At 36.3% G+C, this 21,291-nt stretch overlaps 2 protein-coding genes across 2 annotated transcripts in view; one reads left to right on the top strand and one right to left on the bottom strand.

Moving 5' to 3' along the window:
• CENPC (centromere protein C) overlaps positions 1-4,848 on the bottom strand; it is a 41,404-nt gene extending 36,556 nt beyond the window's left edge. Inside the window, exons 1-4 of the mRNA XM_012724001.1 lie at positions 4,683-4,848; positions 2,334-2,380; positions 1,433-1,503; positions 679-773 (exon numbers count right to left, since the gene is read on the bottom strand). Coding sequence (XP_012579455.1) covers positions 679-773; positions 1,433-1,503; positions 2,334-2,380; positions 4,683-4,700 — 231 coding nt within the window. The 5' untranslated portion in view covers positions 4,701-4,848. The remainder of the gene's footprint in view (positions 1-678; positions 774-1,432; positions 1,504-2,333; positions 2,381-4,682) is intronic.
• A 7,886-nt stretch (positions 4,849-12,734) lies between these two features.
• The window catches only part of STAP1 (signal transducing adaptor family member 1), a 29,176-nt gene continuing 20,619 nt past the window's right edge, over positions 12,735-21,291 (top strand). Inside the window, exons 1-2 of the mRNA XM_004681463.1 lie at positions 12,735-12,941; positions 19,868-19,939. Coding sequence (XP_004681520.1) covers positions 12,825-12,941; positions 19,868-19,939 — 189 coding nt within the window. The 5' untranslated portion in view covers positions 12,735-12,824. The remainder of the gene's footprint in view (positions 12,942-19,867; positions 19,940-21,291) is intronic.

Genomic DNA, 21,291 nt, shown 5'->3' with positions numbered 1-21,291 from the left:
AAAAAAAAAAAAAAAAAAAAAACAAAGAATAGACCTCTAGGAAAAAGAGCTCTAGAAAAAAAAACTGAAAATGACATATCCACATAAACTGAGAAGACATTCATAATCCTGACACTAGTGATAAACTAGTCATAGGTATAGAAAATATACAAGTTTCTAGTATTATTTCTAGCACTATATGAATTTTTTCTTTCCAATTAGTTGCTTTCAATTAATTGCCTTCAATTACCTGCCTTCAATTACTAGCTTCAAAAATTCTTTGAAAGTCTGCTGTTTTTGTATAGCTAAATCAACTTGTCTTGTTAAAATATATGATCAACAAAAGGTTGATGCCCCTATTAGAAAAAGACTGACTGCTTTTAGAAAAAAAACAAACTTGCTAACCTGAATTAGGGATTTCAGTAGTTTATCTACATTCGTAAGATTCTAATTTAGTATTATTTTAGAAGAAGTGAAAAGTGATTATAACTAAAAATTACAAACAAGGCTGCCATTTGTTAATTCCTAGATGTCAACTACAAACATGGGAAAAGTCAAAACAAAATTTCCACAAAATGCCTCCAAATCTTACTGAAAGTCAATGGCAAATACCATTTTATTTTAAGAATAAGACTTACAAATAACTAAACTAAAATGTATTTAATGATAAACCCATTCTAGTTCTCCTTTTTTACTTACCTCTTTGCTTGGTAACTGATTACAAATGTCCTTTATTTTGGGTGTTGAATAAAATATTGACTTTGTAGAATTTGTGCTAAGATCATTAGCAAAACCTCAAAAAAAAAAAAAAAAAAGAAATTTTGAAACAAACCATGGCATAAAATCTGCTGGTTACAAGTAAAATAACTATTTGATAAGTGAAGAAGTCTATTAACTCTTTAAACACAATTCAAAGGAAATGTAGACTTCAATATTTTCATGTTCCTAGAAGAATTGAAAATGACAAAGAAGGCCCCTAAAGAAATATGTATTAGCTGTTCTTTCAGAATTTATATGCAAGAGATCACTGCTATTATTTGTGTTTATTTCTTTGGCTGGCCTTCTGTCTTAATACCTTTAATTCTACCAGCACTTAGCAAAGTTTTTGCCGTAATTCATATTTTCTTTATAAGGGTTATAAAACAACAAATATTACCTCTAACTCTCCAGAAATCCAAAAAATAATGCATAATGATTTCCATTACCTTATATACTTTATTGTATTATTTATGGATTTCTGTACTGTAGGAATCTAGTACAAACTAAAAAGAATGACAAATCATTTTCAATTTTGCAGTATTATTTTCAGTGAACCATAAGGTACACAAAGGATTGTACATGTACTGGGAAAATGCTTTACATATTCTGAAGTTTCTGCGCTTGACATTAAAATGACAAAGTTATATTTTCATCCATCCCAACCTTCAAAGTCCATCTAGAAATAAAGTATTACTTTGTTCTTCAAAACAGTCTTGTAAAATTTCCAGTATGTTCTGGCCTTGCTCTGTATTAATGTCAAGTGCCCTAAAAAGAAGGAAAAAAGGTTAACATAGTCCAAAAGGCATTTTTATGTTAATATCTACTTTGAAATTTACATACTGCCTCAGTAAAAATATTAATTACTGAATGAAAAATACCACTTTTATTATATGAAGACAAAATACATACTTGGTAATACAAGAGATTAAAAAAAAGTGTAACAATATGAACTATCTCCATTAACAATTATTTTCCTAGTGAAACCAAGTTCATAACTGCTTTAAACTACTGCCATATAAAAACAAGAACTTCATCATTTTAAACAAATCCAATCAATGCTGAAATGGTTGTTTAATAAAGGCTCCACGAGCAAAGTGCTACTAGATCCAAGTAATACATACAGTCTCCCTCACAAGTTCTGAAATGCACTTTTGATTCAGTATCATTAATCTGAACAGCAGCTCATAAATTAGAATAGGTTGTTTAATTAAAAACCGTACTATGAAAATTGAAGATTCACATACAGTTGTATGAAATCGTATAAATAACATCTCTTGTTCACTTTATCCAGTATCCCCCAATGGGAACATTATACAAAAACTACTGTACACTGTCACAACCAAAATACCAATATTGACACAATCCAGTATTATCAAATTTCCTCTGTTCTATTGGTACTTAATTGAATGTTTGTATCTATGTATTTAGTTTTTTTTTTATAACTTATCACATCTATAGGATCAGTTACTACCAGTCACACAGTCACAGAAAATAATTATCTTAGTTAGTGCCAACTGACTTTCCACTCTATCTAAAAATTCCACTTTTTGAAAATGGGGCGGGGGGAGATCTTTAAACTTAAGTATATAAATCACCTGGATGGCCGGCAAAATCTTCTTCGATAGTCATTTTTGAGATGATCCTAAAAGAAAAGTAAATCATCAGTTTCCTTGTTTAAAATATGTTCAAATGCAATTTACATTCTGCATAACATCAACCCAGTATGAGCATACACCAGAAAGGTCTTTATTTATTCATTCAGCAAGTATTTTTTTTTAATTTATTTATTTATACATACAGAATTAGGGTACATGCCAGAGGTGCAGGAGGTGAGAGAATTCACCAGAGACAGAGTGGGTAACTGAACACGCAGACTAACTGAAATACACAGCTGAGGGGAACAGCAGGCAAGTCAGGAGAGGTCTGCCACACCATGTGGGTTACCTCCTTGGCTGGGAATTGAATTCATTCAGCAAGGGTTTTTTAACTGCTTCTAGATCAAGAGAAAGAAAACTTACCTCATACATACAGTTTACAAATCTTTGTCTATACTAAATTTTCATCCTGGGATTTACTCTTTCCTTCTTCTCCTCTCCCTCCCTCAGAGCTTTCCATCATCAAATCCCAACTTGTCTCAGTTGCCAAAAATTTAATTTGGTAACACTGAAATCATATCATATATCTTCTGTGGTTACAACAATACGAAAGCAGAGATCAATCAAAAGAGAAAATCCAAAATACCTTGAGACTAAACAAGCCACAATATGAATAACTACTGAAGAAATCAAAGAAAAAATTAAAAATAATGACAAAATCTGTCAGATCGATAAGATACAGCAAAAGCAATTTTAAGTGGGAAGTTTATAGCCACACAGGCCTAATCAAGAAAAATCAAATTTCAAATAACCTAACCTTATACCAAAGGAACTAGAAAAAGAAGAAAAAAATGAAGCCACAAGTCTATAGAAGATAGGAAATAACAAAGATCAGCATGGAAAAAAAATAAAAGATAGTTCAAAATATCAAAGAAACCAAAGGTTTGGTCTTTGACAACACAAATAAACCTCTAGCTAGAATCATGGGGAAAAAGAGAAAATCTAATAGACCCAATCCATTATGAATGCAAGAGAATTACAACACACAGCTCAGGAAAAACAGACACTAAGAACATGAATATGTCAATGCCAATAAACTGAATACTCTAGAATAGACAAATTCTTAGAAACATCCAACCTTCCAAGAGTAAGTGGAAAACAAGCAAACCTGAACAAACAAATCAGAAGCAACCTGAAACTATAACCAAGAAAAAACTGAGAAACACAAGGACAGACAGCTTCACTAGTAGTTCTACCTTCAAAGAAAACTTAAATATTCTCAAACTCTTTCAAAAAGTTGATGAACTGGCATGTTTCCAAGTACATTGTATAAGGCCAACTTTACTCATCAAAAATAATGAAGTATCTAAGAATAAACTCGATAGGGGAGGAGAAAGTCCTGTAAAATGAAATGCCACACTTATAAACATCCCTCACGCAAACAAGTATACATAAACACAATATAACTTTATAAAAATGGGAGTTCAAAGGTCTCCCTGATAGCCTAGGGGTTAAGTCTCAGCACTATCCTTTGAGTGATACCCTGAGCTCCATCTCTGGTCAGGGAGCTAACTCACATATAACACAGAAGTTCTCTCCTGTCTTGCCAACAGCGTATTTCTATAAATATACGCGTCCTGCTCCCCAAACTGTCTCTGATGAATCCTCTCACCACCCGGCTCCCCCCACCATCGCTGGCCTACACCCCATTTCTCCTGTGCATAAATAAATCTTTAAATAAGGGGGGGAGGGAGTTCCATAAAATTGAAGACTTTCTTAAAAGGGGAAGAAGGCAGAGTAGCAAACACAAGTTTAGAAAAGAGGTTGCTATAGGTTATATAATCGATAGTAACCTTAAGTGTAATTCAAAATATAGAATAGTGACGACCAGAAACATGTAAACAAACAAAAAATGAGTTCCCGCCCCCTTTTAGTCATTCACAGCTTGCACCTTTAATATCTGTATTTTCAAAACTTCATCAATCAACAATACTCCAAGAATAATCTGCACTTCCAGACTAGCAAACCTTGAGCAAAGGCAATTTTAAATAGTTCCAATTCCTCTATGGACAGCAAACTATTTTGAGAGCTAGGAAATGACTAGCTTAAAAGAGAAATCCCCAGATTCAAGGAGCGAAAAAATGCCGTCATTACAAGAAACTTGAGGAAACCAAACAAAAAAGTTAATTTTGGCTATCGGCACCCGATAATCCCTGGTCTCAAACAGCAATAATTCACGCGGCTTGACTGCGCTTAGAGAGCTAAGCGGTCGCAGCACCCACCCGATCCCGCGCGGCTGTCAGGGGTTTCCCGACTCCCACCCGCCAGGAGGGAGGCTGCTGCACTTACTAGACCCGACGCAGCCATATTTGGGCCCGACTCGGCCTGCGCGAAGGGTCTGCGCCTGAAGCCCACCGGGACCGCGGCTCGAGGAAGCCCAGAACCCACCCAATCGCCGGCGTAGCAGCTGGAAAGCTACAGACGGTGACCCAGAAGCGGGAGGCGGGGAGCGCGAGTCACTGTGGGTCAGCGAGCGCGCGCCCCAGTGCTCTCCACCCATTGGCTAGGTCCCAACCCGGAACCCACTCCCGGCGCGCTCCGCAGTTTAAAACAGGCTGCACATGCGCAAAACGGTTGCAACCCAAGAGGAAAAAAGCTGTTAGGGACCGCCCCCACCACCCGCCCTTCTCTTCATGACTCCGCCTACATCGGTGGCCCCGCCTCGCCCTTCCCTCCTTGGCTGCTTCCTCGTTCCCTTTCTTCCACCACACAGCTTGGCTGTGCTCAAAAACTAGGTTTTATTTGGCAAACCACGTCTAGGGAGACGCATGGTGACCTTGAGGCCAGTGTAAAACTTCTTCATGGTACTATCAATGAGTAAAATTAATGTTTGGTACCCTCCCTAGTGGTGCAGTGGCTTAGCCACAGCCGCTTCAGTTCAAGTTCGATCCCCTGCAGGGAGCTGACCCGCGGTGCAGCAGACCTCTCCTGACACGCCCGCTGCTCCTCTCAGCAGTGTACTTCCTCCATCTGCCTGTTCTGCTCCCCACTCTGTCTCTTCCTCTCACCGCCCCTGCTTGTACCCCAATTTTGTATGAATAAATAAATAAATCTTAAAAATATATATTTGAGAGGATTAGAGGTAGAAACTGTGAGGGCATTAAAGAAAATATTTCCCTGCGCAATCTTTTCACACACATCCAACCCATCTATGCACCATCTCTGAGATAATAGTGGTGATGATAATGATGATGCTTTTTTTTTTTAATATTTGTAGGTAATATTGTCATAAAGCTTTGCCAACGCATCATTTAAATACGGTGTCCTGAAAGGCATTCTAGATCAGGAGTCGAGATGTGCTTAGTTCTCAACTAGTATGTTACAAGTTTTGGCACCATCCTGGGTGTTTCTTTATTTTTATAATCGGGAAACTTGATTAAATGCCCTGAAAACTTCCTTGACCATTTCATGACTCTATGAAACTGCCCTATTTTATTAATAATGATTTAATTAAAATATATTATTGAACAAACGCATTAATTTGGAGAAGATAATAAAAGCTAGCATTTTGTGCATACTGCGTGCCAAGTTCTACTCTAAATATTCTCCATACATGACTTACTTAATTTTAGAATATTACTGTGAGGCAAGATAGGTAATATCCCCACTTACATAACACAAAACTAGGTCAGTTTAAATAACTTTCCCATGACCACAAAACTATTAGATGGCATATTGAGGAATGAACTCAGCTATTCTGACTCCAGAACTGAGCATTTAAATCACTTCTATCTCTTAGTGAAATATTTTAGAAAATATAGTCATAAATGTAAAGTCCTACAAACAAACTTAGTTCCATCTGCATCTGCCCTAGCATTATTTAATAGCCCCTGCCCACCCCCACCATGGTTTTAGTGTACTAAAATAGTGTTGCCAGTTGCTGAAATAAAGTTAATAAGCCCTAAGTTTGTCATTACATACCTTCTCCCCTCACAAGTACATCAAGATCATGTAACAGGGTGATACGTGGATAAAGAAGATGGTGCAGGCTCTCTGTTCCACCCAAGAAAGTGTGGAGGTGAGCATGGAGGAGGAGAAACAGAGAAGGAAGAATGGAGAGCCAGAAGGAGACGGTGCGAAGATACATATAGCAGAGAGACATGTAAAGAAGCTACACTTGCTTCGTGGTTTGGGGCTGGTTGAAACAAATATGGGTGAGAGACTCATGGGCAGTTTAACAACTGCAGCTTTTATCTTTTTTAAAAAAAGATTTATTTTGATTACTTATGTGTACAACAATTAGGGTATAGGCCAGAGGTGTCCTGACTTTGATTTTGCACCTTCTGTCCCAGACATGCTGGCTTCTCCTTCCCTATTCCAACTGGGTCCCCACTGGGAGGTGTCTTAGATGTGTGTCATGCTTTTGGTCCTCAGTGGCCCAGATTTGAGCCAACCCTGCTTAACTGGGCCTTTACACATAAAGGGAGGGGTAACTTTGGGTGCTTTGTTTGGAAACTATTTTGTGTATTCTTCCCCTTCTCTTTATTGCACAGCAATTATATTAAAGTTCATTTTCATTAAAGGACTTACACACTAAAGTATATTTTGTCTTGATGAGGTGGCTGGATGGCAGAACCTACTTAGAGCAGGCAGGTTTGGGGACCCTCAGGTACCCCTAACCCCTTGTAACAGTTGCTCCTTATGAACTGCTATGACAACTGACTGAATAGAGTTTACCATTGAAACTCTATTACTTAACTAGGAAGGGTGTGTGTGTGTGTGTGTATGATAAAATACTCAGAAATTTAATTTAAAAGGAAGAGGAAATTTTCATTTATGTAGGTAAGTTCAAATTTGTAAATTGTTGTAATTATTTAAGGAATATTTCAGATCTTAAAAATGACACTGAAAATCTATTTCTATTGCTGAAATAGCAACATTGCTGAGGGGAGCAGCGGGCAGGTGAAGTACACTGCTGAGGGGAGCAGCGGGCGGGTCAGGAGAGGTCTGCCAGCCATGTGGATCTCCTCCGGGGCAGACAGGGAATCTAACTCATGTGGAAGTGGCTTAAGCTTCTTACTGCAGTGCTTTAACCTGCTGCGCCACCAGGGAGGGCCCGGGTCTTATTTTTTAATATGAAATTTCAATAATTTCTTTCACTCTTAAAGCCAAGTGTTGGTTTTCTCTTAAAGCCATCTATTAGGTACATTCGCTTTAAGTAACCTATTTTTTTTTTTTAAGGATTTATCCATTTATGCATACAGAACTGGGGTACAGGCCACAGGAGCAGGGGATGTGAGAGGATCCATCAAAGACAGAGTGGGGAGCAGAACAGGTAGATCCATGAAGCACACTGCCGAGGGGAGCAGCAGGCAGTCAGGAGAGGTCTGCCATGCCATGTGGGTCACCTCCCTGGCAGGGAATTGTACTCATGCTGAAGTGGTTTTAGCTTCTTAGTGCTGTTCTCTAACCGGCTGCGCCACCAGGGAGAGCCTAAGTAACCTGTTCTAACAAAATTATCCCCAAATAGTCTATTACACTGTAATTGCTAAGAAAATAAAATGTGCTTGCAATATTTAGACAGATGGCAGTAAAAAGGAGTTTTGCTTTCCAATAGGTCCTTACAGATTGCTCTGAGTTTTTATTTTAAAGGATTATATTTGAGTCACATTTCCTAAGTTACCTCCATCAAATAATTATGGTATGAGTATTTATTGCCAAACTCTTTTCACTTACAAGTTTCCATACAGAAACAGAAAGTTGTTGCACAAATATTAACAATTGAATTAACCACTTAAAAATTGATTCCAATTCCACCTTCTTCCCACAACTTAACATGAGCAGCGTCTGTCCATCATTTTGGGACAATCTCACAATGACTGTTAAATATTATAGAACAAGACAAAACACAGTGTTAATTGATTGCAAAGTGAATGTGAAAGTCTTATAAAAGATGAATGGCTTCATACTAAGTAAAATGAAATTACTTATATCATTGATATTTATATTATATAAAATTATAATTATTTTTTTCTACTATATGTTGACAACTGTTGGTCCAACTGCAAGGTATACACACTTTAAGTAATCTTTTCCAACAAAATTATCTTCAAATAGAATCTGCTAGACTGTAATTGCCAAGTTAAAAAGTGTATACTAACAGCGTGCTGATAGGTGGCAGTAATGTTCAAAGAAAGTTTTACTATGCAATTTGTCTCAGACATCCAAGTGGAGTCTCATTTTAAAGTGCTATATAAGTTGATTGACCTTTACTTTCACTAAATTACCTTTGTACCTTTGTGTCTATCATCTTATTCTTAGTTGACATATTATTCTGGTTTTTTTTAAAGATTTATTTATTTATTCGTACAGAACTGGGGTACAGGCCAGAGATGCAGAGGGTGAGAGGATTCACCAGAGACAGAGTGGGGAGCAGAACAGGCAGATCTACGAAGTACACTGCTGAGGGGAGCAGTGGGCGGGTCAGGAGAGGTCTGACACGCCATGTGGTCTCCTCTGGGGCAGGTGGGGCTGGAACTCATGCTGAAGTGGCTTTAGGTTCTCAGTGCTTTAACCCACTGTGCCACCAGGGAGGGCCACATTGTCCCTCTTAAAACAACTACTGCCCTATTGCAGTGCATAGTTTATTTCTAGTTAATATAATCCATACTTTATAAAATGATCTTTTTTCATTTAAATCATATTTTCAGAAACAATAATAGTTCTATATTATAATGTTAATCTTACAGAGTCTTAAATTACTTAGATGGGGGGACTCTCCATGGTGGCACAACTGGCTAAAGTGCAGCACTATGAAGCTAGCTGCTTCAGCACAACAGCATGATTTCAATTCCCCGGCAGGAAGATGACCCACATTGAGAGACAGACCTCCTATCTTGCCTGCTGCTGTCCTGAGCATTGTACTTAATCAATCTGCCTGTTCTATTCCCCTCGCTATTTCTGGTGAATCCTCTAACTCCCTCCCACCGAACTTCTGGCCTGTACCCCAGTTCTGTCTGGATAAATAAATAAATCTTTTTTAAAAATTACTTTAGATGGTAGTAAGAAAATTAAAGTATGTACATTTATATGCTTTTTAAAGTCTTTTTTAAAAGATTGTATTACTTATTTATGCATAGAGAACTCGGTTGAAGGTCAGAGTTTGGGCAGGGATGAGAGGATTCACCAGAGACAGAATGGGAAGCAGAGTAGGTAGATCTACTGAAACACACTGCTGAGGGGAGCAGTGAGCAAGACAGTTCTGCTATCTCCAACCTCAGCCTCGTGGACAAGGTCAGGAGGTTTGGCTTGGCCAAAGTGGTGAACTCAGGGCGAGCCCACATCCCCATCTTGACCGAGGAACCAGGACCTCTCCTCTGTGGGCCAGCTCTCAGGCCGGGGATCAAATTCATACCATAGAGGTGATAGCACTGAGACTTAACCCCTGGGCCACCAGGGAGGCCCCATTTATATATGTTGACTTGGCGGTATGCTCTAAAACATATATGAAAAATGTAGTTTATCATAGCAAGTTCAGCATTAACTGAAATATATGAATATATATAAATAGAGAAAACTTGACAGTACGCCATCCAGACAGTGCTAATGGACAAAATAGTATGTGATTTTCTTTTTAAAGTCTTTCTGTTTTGCCTAAAATATGTTTTCTATTTATAATAAAAATGAGAAAGTAGCACATGGTATATAAGCACTTGTAAATTAATAGACAATAAAATATCAAAAACTGTAATGTGCCCATAAGACCTAACAGAAGTTTATGACATGAAGGAAATAGAAAGATAAACTTCAAGTAAAGACATGCAGCAGAAATGATACGCTGTTGACAGAAAAAAAATTGTAAGATACTGCCAAGTGTTTGCAAAATGAAACTAGATCAAGAAACATCTTCAAATGTTAGGATAATTGGCACATATTCCTATAGACAGCTAGAAACTGCATTGATCAGGGTCAGTTGTTAAGAATAATTTGTGATAAGTTTAAGCAGAAAGGGATCTAATAATATACATATATCCGTTTTGGGAATTGTCAGGAGGTGAAGATAAACTTTGTATTTCTGGCATTCAGTTGCTACATATACAGTCAGGAAATATCTATTTGTTGCCACAAAATGAGAAATTGGGAAGCTAGTGTTAATGCTGGTTATCACCCAGAACCTCCATGGCACTGCATAATCAGGGAACCAGAGCAATTACAAAAATACATTGTCAAAGAAAGCTCTGTAATCCTTTAGTAACCAAAAGGCTTCTTGCTGTTGCTTTCTATATTATATCTATATCTAATACATGCTATAATGGAAACCTGATATTCCATGCTTACATTACTAATACCCATGAAACTAGTGAGGAGGCTAATTTATAACATTGCCACAGAAAAATTAGATAACTTCAGATTGTACTTACTTCCAAAAATTCCAGGACTTCAATAAGAATCAATTCTGTTTCTGTCTTTCTTGCTAAATGGAATGCACCCAACTACAGCTGTAAAGAAGTCTGGGGAATATCATTTTAACTTTTAGTTCTCTTATGTAAAGAATGGCACACTAGCAAAGAATGAAATGAATGTTAAGCACCAATCCACCTTATCCCCTAAAAAGTATCAATGAATATTAAGTGAAGTGAAGGGGTGGGGGTAGGAGGTAGGAGGAAGACCTATTTGAGTCATTGTAAATTAATTTGCATTGCAGATTAGTGACCCAAAGCAACTTAAAGATGTTGATAAATCTGTTTTTGGTTAATTGTGTTTATTTTTAAAAATGTAAGAAAGACATAATTTACTAGATGGCTGTTTTCATTATATTGAGACTAAAAATAAAAAGTACTTATGGCTTGTCTCCCAAAAGTTGGACTCTTTGAAGTTGGACTTTTATAATTTCAAGTTGCAAATAGCAGAAAGCAGAATAGATATAATAGCAAATTGATAAACTTGAATTTTCAGCTCCCATTTTATGTGTCAGACAGTTTTCACTTTGGTATTGAAAACTCTGAATATTCTTCTCTGATTTATTCATAATCAGTCTACATTGATCTTCTTTGCTTTATAGACTACTTAGCTCCCCATAGCTATTGCTGCGGAGCCCATGGACCATACTGCTGAGGAAAACCTTGTAACCTCTCCAGTAGGAAAGTAAACTCAAACTGGAAATGCTTGTCGTGTTTTGATTTCTAAATGTTAGTTGTCCGAATTGAGAGACTTCTTAAGACTGGGTTATATACTAAATCTGGAGTATTTCTGGGTTATATTCTAAATCTAGCATATTTCTTAGTGTGCAATAGGAAATGTGGAACTTCTTAAGACCCATGCAAATCACAGCAAAATTCATTCCCATGTCCCCTTCCCCCATCATTCCTTGCACAGTGGTAGATAAAATCCATGCATTTTAGGTACAGTGTAGCTCTATAAATCTGGCTAGATTAACTGTTGGAGTCACGTCTGTACATCACAGCACCAATGAGTCACATCTCAGAAAGCACGAAAGGATAAAATAAAATTTTTAAAGTTGGTCCACCTTGGTGGCACTGGGCTTAAAGTCTCAGTATCATCAAGCTATCTCCAGCCACTGAGGTATGAGTTAGATCCCCAGCCAGGGAGCTGCCCCCCATGGCACAGACTTCTCCTGTCTCGCCTGCTGAGCCCCTCAGCAGTGTATTTCAGCAGATTTTCCTGATTTGCTCCCCACTGTGTCTCTGGTGAATCCTCTCATCATCCCCTGCCCCCAACCCCACGCCTCCAGCCTGGACGCCTGGATCCCGGTTCTTGTATGCATAAATGAAATAAATCTTTTTTTTAAATGTTTGAAAGCTTACAGCCTTTTCTGCCAGACATATTTTGCCACATGTCCACTGGTATTGTATAATCTTAAAATACTGGCAAAAATGGAAACCCCACATTCCTGTAACTGTGGACTACTTAGTAGACTACCAAAATAGACATGGGATAAGAAACTCCATTTTTCTAAAAATTTAAACAAATTTTGGTGTTGAAATATTTACAACAAACTACTTAAAGTTATCCTATAAAGAAATGTTTAATGGAGTGGAATTAATTCAAGTTGTGACTTCTCACATAAAAATGGAAGCAATAAATAGAAAAAGGTGGGGGAAAAATGTGCCCTTATTGTGTCCTCTAAAGTCTGTAATATCGACATCTGTTCCTTTCATCCTTCTGTGATGTTAATCTTTTGTTTATTTTGCTATGGTAATTCTAAGAATAGGTAGTTTACTCAGAGATTGCCCTCTCAAAGTTGGTGTAAGCCAGTTCTTTCTTACCTCACACTAAGTAAAGAAAAAAAAAGTGTGGGTAAGTGTGTGTGTGGGTAAATGTGTGTGTGTGTGTGGTGTGTCCTGTTGGTGGTTAAAAAATTGAATTGGGACTTCCTCTTTGAACAGTTGCCTTTTCCTCTCACACAAGGGAGATCTCATTTCGTTTTAGACTGGATACAGCTGAAACCAAACCACACATTAACAAGAAAGTATGATGGCTAAGCCCCCAAAACCAGCCCCTCGAAGGATTTTCCAAGAAAGGTTAAAGATTACTGCTCTACCCTTGTACTTCGAAGGTTTTTTATTAGTGAAACGGTCAGAATATCAGGTAAGTCCATAGATGATAATGGTAAATTAGAAAATTTTATCTTAATATAAGTTTAGTTCATGATGGTATGATATAAAATGACTGGTACTTCCTTGTTTGTTCAGATTACACTATCTTCCTTGAGTCAGAAATAAGATTCCAATTTGGCATAATTTAAATACAATGTAAGTCTTGAACATGTGTATATTGGTACATATTATGTGTAACACGAAGTTTTAATTTTAAGTCATTAATATAAAAAAATCAATAAACTAAATATATACTTAGATGAATAATTAACTAAAACCTCACAGAAGATTTTGACTTTAAAGGTAAAATGTTGCCTAGATTTTCTCTGCAAATAACTACTGTGCTTCCATGATGACATTTACCATGAAGATAAAATAGTACAATGGGAATTATGACTTCTGTTCCTATTCTCAGTTTTTGACGTTTACAGCTAAAGGTCAGAATTTTTTAAATGGAAGACCAAAGTTTTAAATGGAAAACTTTAAAAAAAAAATTTTTGAAATGATAAAATTGACTGACATTACTCAAGATAGTGACTTTGAAAGATCATATGTAGGCTCTTTGTGAGTAGTACTTCAGTAAGCTACATAAATGCCCTCACATTAAGAAAATTACGTATTTTTAAAATGTATGCGAAAAAAGGCAGTTACTTAAAACCAATGTTTTAGAAATAGTAATTGTAGATAATTTGAAAGTATTCAGAGTAATAAACATTAGCACAGGTCAAATCTTATGACATTTTATTATTAACTGAAAGTAAAAAAGATAAATATTTTGAGAAATTTCCTAAAATGTTTTATAATCAAATATATTTCTGAGAACTTATTATTTTAAAATTATGCAAAAATCTCTATAATAATACATTCACATTTCTTGCATACATAATCAAATCACTATTTTAGAGTAAAAATACAGTAATTCGGATTCTGTTACAGGTGTTAAACATATAATAGTAATATTAGACACTTATGCTGGATTTTTTTTGTTGATACTATGTGTTTTAGAAGTTAGTTCAGTCTTGTCGCCATGGGCTATCTACACTGTTTTTGCCAGAAAGGGGAATGAATGGATAAGGAAGAAATTTCTACTTCGTTATTTAAATATGATTATTCACTGTTTTCCAAAGTATGTACAATAACTGTTTCTGCTACTAGGTTCCTTTAATACTAAAGAAGGTCCTCCATTAGTATGGCTAGAGAAAGAATAAGGATTCTAGAGTATCAGTAAAACAAGTTTTTAACTGGTGGTTTTGCTACTTTCAATTGAGATCTTATACAAGCTACTCAATCTCCTTCAGAATAAATTTTCTCAATTACAAAATGGAAAGACTATGACTTGTTCCAAAATACAATGCCTGGGATATAGTGGGCACTAAATCAATTATTCACTCAAACAACATTTATCATGTGACTTGGTAGTATGATTTAACCAAGCATCAAACTCAGTTCTACAAAATGATAATGAAACATAGACTTAAAAGGCTTAGTAAGGAATGATGACTCCTTTACCCAATTGTTATTCAGTTTTTTCTTAGAAAACATGCTTTGAAATGGAAATTATAAACTATGGGAATAAATATTTCTGGTAAAATTAGCAAGTATCTTTAAGTTATAAATCAGGAAGAAGAGAGCAGTAGACAATAATATTTACATAGATGATAGTTTCGAGGATTTAAGGGATGCATGTAAAACACCTGGCTTACATTAGCAGTTAGGCATATTTTCTTCCCATTTCATTGTTTATCATATTGCTACCAATCATGTGATACTAAATAATAGTAAAATCAGTTTTGAGTCCACAAATAACATGACTCAAAGAAGAGCCATGATGATAGTGTTTGAAAATAAATACTGTTTAAAAAAAGCTACAGAAATAGAGGGATTTTCAAGCAGTAAGCACTTTATTAGCTCACAAGAGGAAGAATGAGAGCTTTTTCATTAGGGAAGATGGAAAGGGGTGTAACAGGATTTCGGACTGTCACACATTTTTATTAGTAACATCAGTGAGAAAAGAGCACTGATGAGCCAGAAGGCATAAAAATATCAGTCCTTCTGTGGAACTCATGCAGTTCCTGTAAGTCTTTAAACTTGTTTCCTCTTTTGTAAAATGGATAATTACTCTGCTAGGCTGTTAATGTCCTTGCACTCTGATCCTCTTATGGGTAGAAACTCTTTCATCTACTTCCCAAATGTCAGTTGTGACTCACAGAGTTTAAATTTAAGATTTCTGGTCCATTACACTTCTATGAAGAATTTTATCGCAAAGTACTTGGCATTGTGCTAACTCTCAAAATAAAGTTCTAATCCCATTATTCATGAGCTTCCATACTTTGCATACTGAACCCAACAGTGAGCTTCAGTGGAGTTTCAAATACATTTCTTTAATTGAATGACAACAACACAGTGACTCTTAACTCGAAGGTCATCCAATGCTTAGGAAACTAGAGATAAATTCAAAGGTCCCTTTTCATTTTCTTTTCTTCAACAACTCAACACAATTGCTAAAAATTATGAAACATTATGCTAAATGTATTTTATCTAAAAATATGCCCTTTAAAATTATTTTTTAAATACTTATCTCTGTAGTTGTTGAGTATTGACATCTATATTTGTAGATAACTGGTTATACTTGACTTCATGAAAGCTTATAAGAAATGAAGTCAAGATTGTGATCCGCAGGTCTCTGCCAACCGATACAAATTCGATCTATTTTTAGGTTACAGGGCACAGGCCTTTCAGTATTTGTAATCTTAACTTTTCCTCGAAGCTGCTTTTACTCAAAATTCAGTGTCTCTATTCTTGCTTCTCACTTCATTTTATTTTTACTGCCTCTCTCTTAATAATTCCCCTGATTTGCCAATACAACTTCCAGTTTTCCCTCACTAGTTCTACCCAATAGACATCACTCTTTCGGGAATAAACATCTCTGATTTTTCTCAGGATCACAGATAAATATCTGCATGTGCATACAGAGAAAACCCAATAAACCTTGTCAGACTAGTAATGATTTAGTTTCTCTATCTTATGGCAGGTCAATACTAACAAGGCTAATTAAGATGAACAGAGTGGTAGACTTTGACTTCGGGGTTTTCTTTTGCTTTCCTTCCCTTCAAGAATCATAGTTAAAGATACTCAGATTTGATGTTAGCTGCCATAATTCAGTAAAACTACAGAACTATGATTCAGTTCTTCAATCAAAATGTTTACATTCTTATGTTTCCCTCTCTCCTTCCCACCATCCTAGTTCCAAAATACAGTGGCACTGAACAGGATATGAAAGTCTTTAAAAGAGAGTTGCTTTTTTTTTTTTATTTATTCATACAGAACTGGGGTACAGGCCAGAGATGCAGAGGGTGAGAGAATTCACCAGGGACAGAGTGGGGAGCAGAACAGGCAGATCTACGAAGTACACTGCGGAGGGGAGCAGCAGGCGGGTCAGGAGAGGTCTGCCACACCATGTAGATCTCCTCCGGGGCAGGCGGGAATTGAACTCATGCGGAAGTGGCTTAAGCTTTTTACTGCAGTGCTTTAACCAGCTGCGCCACCAGGAAGGGCCAAAGAGAGTTGCTTTTTTTAAAAAAAATCTCCAAGATATATTTGAATTGATTTATTATTTGTTAATTGAAGTTAAACCTAAAAAGATTTTTCAAAAGAGTGACCAGACACTCCCATGGTTCTTATAGAATAGCTGCCTGATCATAGAAATAGTACAGCAATATATTAGTAACTTCTCAAACCAAATTTCTGAATGCATTTATCTATCTCTTTAGTTAAGGTAATGTGAGTTATGTTATATAAGAATGAAAATGCAGCCCCATATTCTGCCAGCATGTGCACAAGAGTAATTTAGCTGACTGTTAATGAGACCATAAGGAGACACCCGTTGTCTCAGTAAATTGTTTTTCTTTTCTTTTCTTTTCTTTTCTTTTTTATTTAAAGAATAAGTTTATTAGAAAGAGACAGGAGAGGAAAAGGCAGTTGCATAGGCACAAGTGGGCAGGAAGAGCTGCCCCGAAAGGGACAGGTTTGCAGAGGGTCGGACTTAGGAGAGCGGCCTCCACTGAGGGAGGTCAGTGCAGAGAAGTCCAGGCATGGTACAGGTCATGGGCAGGCAGGAGGCTGCTGTCCTACAAAGGGAAAGAGCAGATGGAAAGAAGCATAGGCACAGGTGGACAGAGGAGCGGCTGCCTCAGTGAATTGCTTTTCAACAGCAACAGCCTGTTCTCTGTCTCTCTAGGCACGGAGTATTCAACAAATCAGTTCAATTCTTATGCTGCCTACATGGATTTTGTGCTGAATTCAGAGATTATTTAGTGACTGAGAAACCACAGGACTGTCCCATCCCAATCCGCACCCCCCACCCCTAACACTGCAATTACCAGTTGCAATTCCAGGATTTCCATACTTCATACTTATAGGCTATAAATAACAGGTCCTCATGACTATCTCCTCAGGTTTGATAATTTACTAGACTGACTCAGAACTCAGGAAGACATTTTACTTACATTTACTTGTTTATTATAAGGAATATAAATAAATAGCCAAAGGTATATGAGGCAAAGTTTAAAAGGCCTCAAGCACTTCGATTTCTGTGAAATTGAACTGTGCCACCCTCATGGCTTTCACCAATTTGGAAACACATCAAATCTCTTTGTGAAAGATAATTTTTAAAACTTAATCTCCAGTCTCCACCCTGCTTATATTCTTGGAAGTTGATGGTTGGGCTGAAAATTCCAACCCTCTAATCAGTTGTTTTTTGGTGACCAGACTCAGTTTGAGATTATGCCGGGACCCATTCTAAGTAAACTCACTTGTATGAACTCAGGTATGATTTGACAGGACTCATTATGAATAACAAAAACACCCTTACCAGAAAATCCCAAGAGTTTGAGGAGTCCTGTGCAAGAAATGAGCACAAAGGCCAAATATATTCCCTATTATATCATTTCCAGTCATTCTGCATTCCCAACTAATCCTGAAGGTGAGTGAGGCCACCCTAGACCATTCAGTCATTGCTGAGTACATCCTGAGACTAAGAATCATCAAATACTGAAAATGAAAAATACTGAATACTGAAAAATAGAAAATGTCAATTGCTTTAGACTACTAAGTTTTAGGGTGGCTTGTTATACAACAAAAGCTAACTAAAAAGCACCTGATTTGCCACAAAGATAAAGATAGAAAATAATTCTACCAAAAACATGAGAAAGTGTGTAATTCACAAAGAATATAATTTTGAGCATCCCAGGAGACATGGCAAATAAAAGAAAGATAAGTTAGAGTTCCCATGATTTTAGAAAGTAATATTGTATATCCTGAAGAAATGAGGAAAATTTTTCTGGTCACAAAAATGATAATTATGTGTTAATATTAAGAAGACACAAAATACCATTACATATATATATATATAGTATATATAAAAGTATCATATTTACAAATAAAATAAAAACCTTTGTTCACGTGACTTCTTTAACATTAATTCCTAATGTAGGTCAAAATTATCCAACACATATCAGCAATTCTTAATATTAAATCAAAGGACAAAATGATAAACATGTCTATGAACATGGGATTTTTAAAAATATACTTTTTAAAATAGTTGGGTATGAAGCTAAGTCTTTGGGTATGGAAAGACTTTATTCATGAAACCTCCTTGCCATTGTTTTATAATACAGCCAGTCTTCACAGAAGGCAAGTTTCCTTTATCTAAACAAATTGTCACTTAAGTAAATTCAGTATCTGACTAGCTTATTTATATTTTTAAAATTTTCAAGGTTGTGTTTTTATGGAACCATTATTAAATGAATCTATTAGTGAAAAAATGTTTACCACATGAATGAAATTTGGACTATAAAGTTCAAGTTTTGATGGTATTAAAGTTTTTATTTATTTATGCTTACAGAACTGGGGTACAGGCCAGAGGTGTGGTGGGTGAGAAGATTCACCAGAGACGGATTGGGAAGCAAAACTAACAGATCTATCTACTGAAATGCACTGCTGAGGGGAATAGCAGGTGGGTCAGGAGAGGTCTGCCAAGCCATGTGGGTCTGCCTCCTGTTGGGGAATCAAACTCGTGATGCAATGGCTTTGGAGAGCATCAGGGAGAGAGGGTATTAAATTATTTTTATCATTATCAACTCCTTACATTTCTCTGATCTATATAAAAGTGTACTCTTGATGGGCCCTCCCTGGTGGCACAGCGGGTTAGGGTGCAGCACTGCAAGCTAGCCACAGCACTTCAGGGCAAGTTCAATCCCTGGCCTGCAGGTGATCCATGTAGCACAGCAGACCATCCATGTGGTGCAGCAGACCTCTCCTGCCACACCCACTGCACCCCTCAGCAGTGTACTTTGTTAATCTGCCTGTTCTGCTCCCCACTGTCTCTGATGAATCCTCTCACTATCCTTGCACCTCTGTCCTGTACCCCAGTTTTGTATGTATAAATAAGTAAATAAATATTTTTAATGTACTATTTATTGAGAAGTAACTGTGAGATATGTACTATGTTAAATGCTTTCCATTCATTCCTTCATTTATTCATTCAGTTCTTTCAACTGTCCTGTAAGATAAATACTGAATGCTTGTTCTCTCATGGTCCTTAATAGATCTATCATCCAAGCGCAAGTTTCCACTGACACTGCATGAAGTCAAGTGTCTTAAACCATTGGGCAAAGTTCTGGAAGGTGATTTATTAAATACAACTAAAGTTGTATCTGTATCTTACGGCTTATACTGAAATAAATTTGTGAAGAATTTAATCAAGTATTTAATGTAAATTAAACCATAAAAATTAGGTAAATAATTTCAAGTTAAAGAAGAATTTTATAATACACAAGAAATGAAGAAAGTTACAAAAGAAATGCCAGTAGGTAAATTGTTGAATATACATTAATAATATTTATAATTTATTTTCCATAGGAATATAAACACTATTGGACAGAGTTAAGAGGAACTACACTTTTCTTTTATGCAGACAAAAAAAGTACAACAGTAAGTAGTTAATTCATCTTTTCAAGTCATTATTAATTTGGATTTTCTGATTTGCCTGCTAAGAATGCTAGTAAAACTAATACAGGACCCTCTCTGGTGGTGTAGCGGGTTAAAACACAGCATTAAGAAGCTAAAGCCACTTCAGCATGAGTTCCATCCCCGCCCCGGAGTTGACCCACATGGCGTGGCAGGCCTCTCCTGACCTGCCCGCTGCCTCAGCAGTGTACTTCGTCCATCTGTCTGTCCTGCTCCTCCCTCTGTCTCTGGTGAATCCTCTCACTGCCCCTGCAGCTCTGGCCTGTAACCCAATTCTGTCTGCATAAATAAATCTTTAAAAAAAAACCTAATTCAAATAAGAACATTCATATCTGTGAGGATTATAAATTATAAGATTCATGACAAAATTTTCTGATCAACTCAGAAGGTATTAATATTTTCAATGTTGCATAATTTTCTTTCTTATCTTGAAAATAAAAAACTTAATTGAAAATTGAAAATTTTAGTTAGACATTGCAATACAAATTAATGTCAAATGATAGTCTTAATATTTGCTTACGTTTTATCTTTCTGTAGCCTTTTAATTATAATCTGAAAGGAATAAGATAACCCCAGAACCTCATAAAATACAATCAGAATTATCTGAATTTAATTTTTCTAGAAAGACTAAGACATACCCATGAAGCAGAATTTTAAGCACAAGAACTCAAGCACAAGAATAACAATAGGATTTTGTAATTTACTTATTTTTATTCATTTCAAATAATTGACTTATATATCAGTTTTCACACAATAAATTGAAATCATTATATATTTCTTTCTTTTATCTAAAATAAGATGTTATTTTGGTGACAATTGCTTGCTCACCATTGAATGCAGTGTTTATAAGCAGTTTTATGAGCCAGTTACTTGTTTAAATACAAACATTTGGACCAAGGCTGTATTAGGCTCACATTCTGAGAACACCATTATTACATGTCCAGATCTAGCAGAAACAGAGAAAACACCTGTATGATGTAATCCACCTGCAGGTATTTGGTGCCATTCATCATAAACTAACCAGAAGTCATTAAAACAAGCAAATAGACCTAAAATGGTCTTATTTCACTAGAGTTCTGGATAGACAAGATTTATCTAAAAATGAATGTAGAGGATCAAATGAAAGTTCTCTAATTTACTCAATTTAAAATCCTCAAATTAGGATGAAAATTATCAAAAGGATTAAATGAGATAGACATAGCATGTAGTAAGCAACCAAGCATTTAACATGAATTATCTCATTTAATTCTTGCAGCAACTGTGCAGAGGAGAAAATATTTTAATACCCCTTTATAAATGAGAACAGTTAAGTGTAT

The sequence above is a fragment of the Condylura cristata genome, unplaced genomic scaffold (genome assembly GCF_000260355.1).
Source record: "Condylura cristata isolate star-nosed mole 26May11 unplaced genomic scaffold, ConCri1.0 scaffold00012, whole genome shotgun sequence".
Lineage (NCBI taxonomy): Eukaryota > Metazoa > Chordata > Mammalia > Eulipotyphla > Talpidae > Condylura > Condylura cristata.
This window is presented reverse-complemented; position numbering and strand designations above follow the sequence as displayed.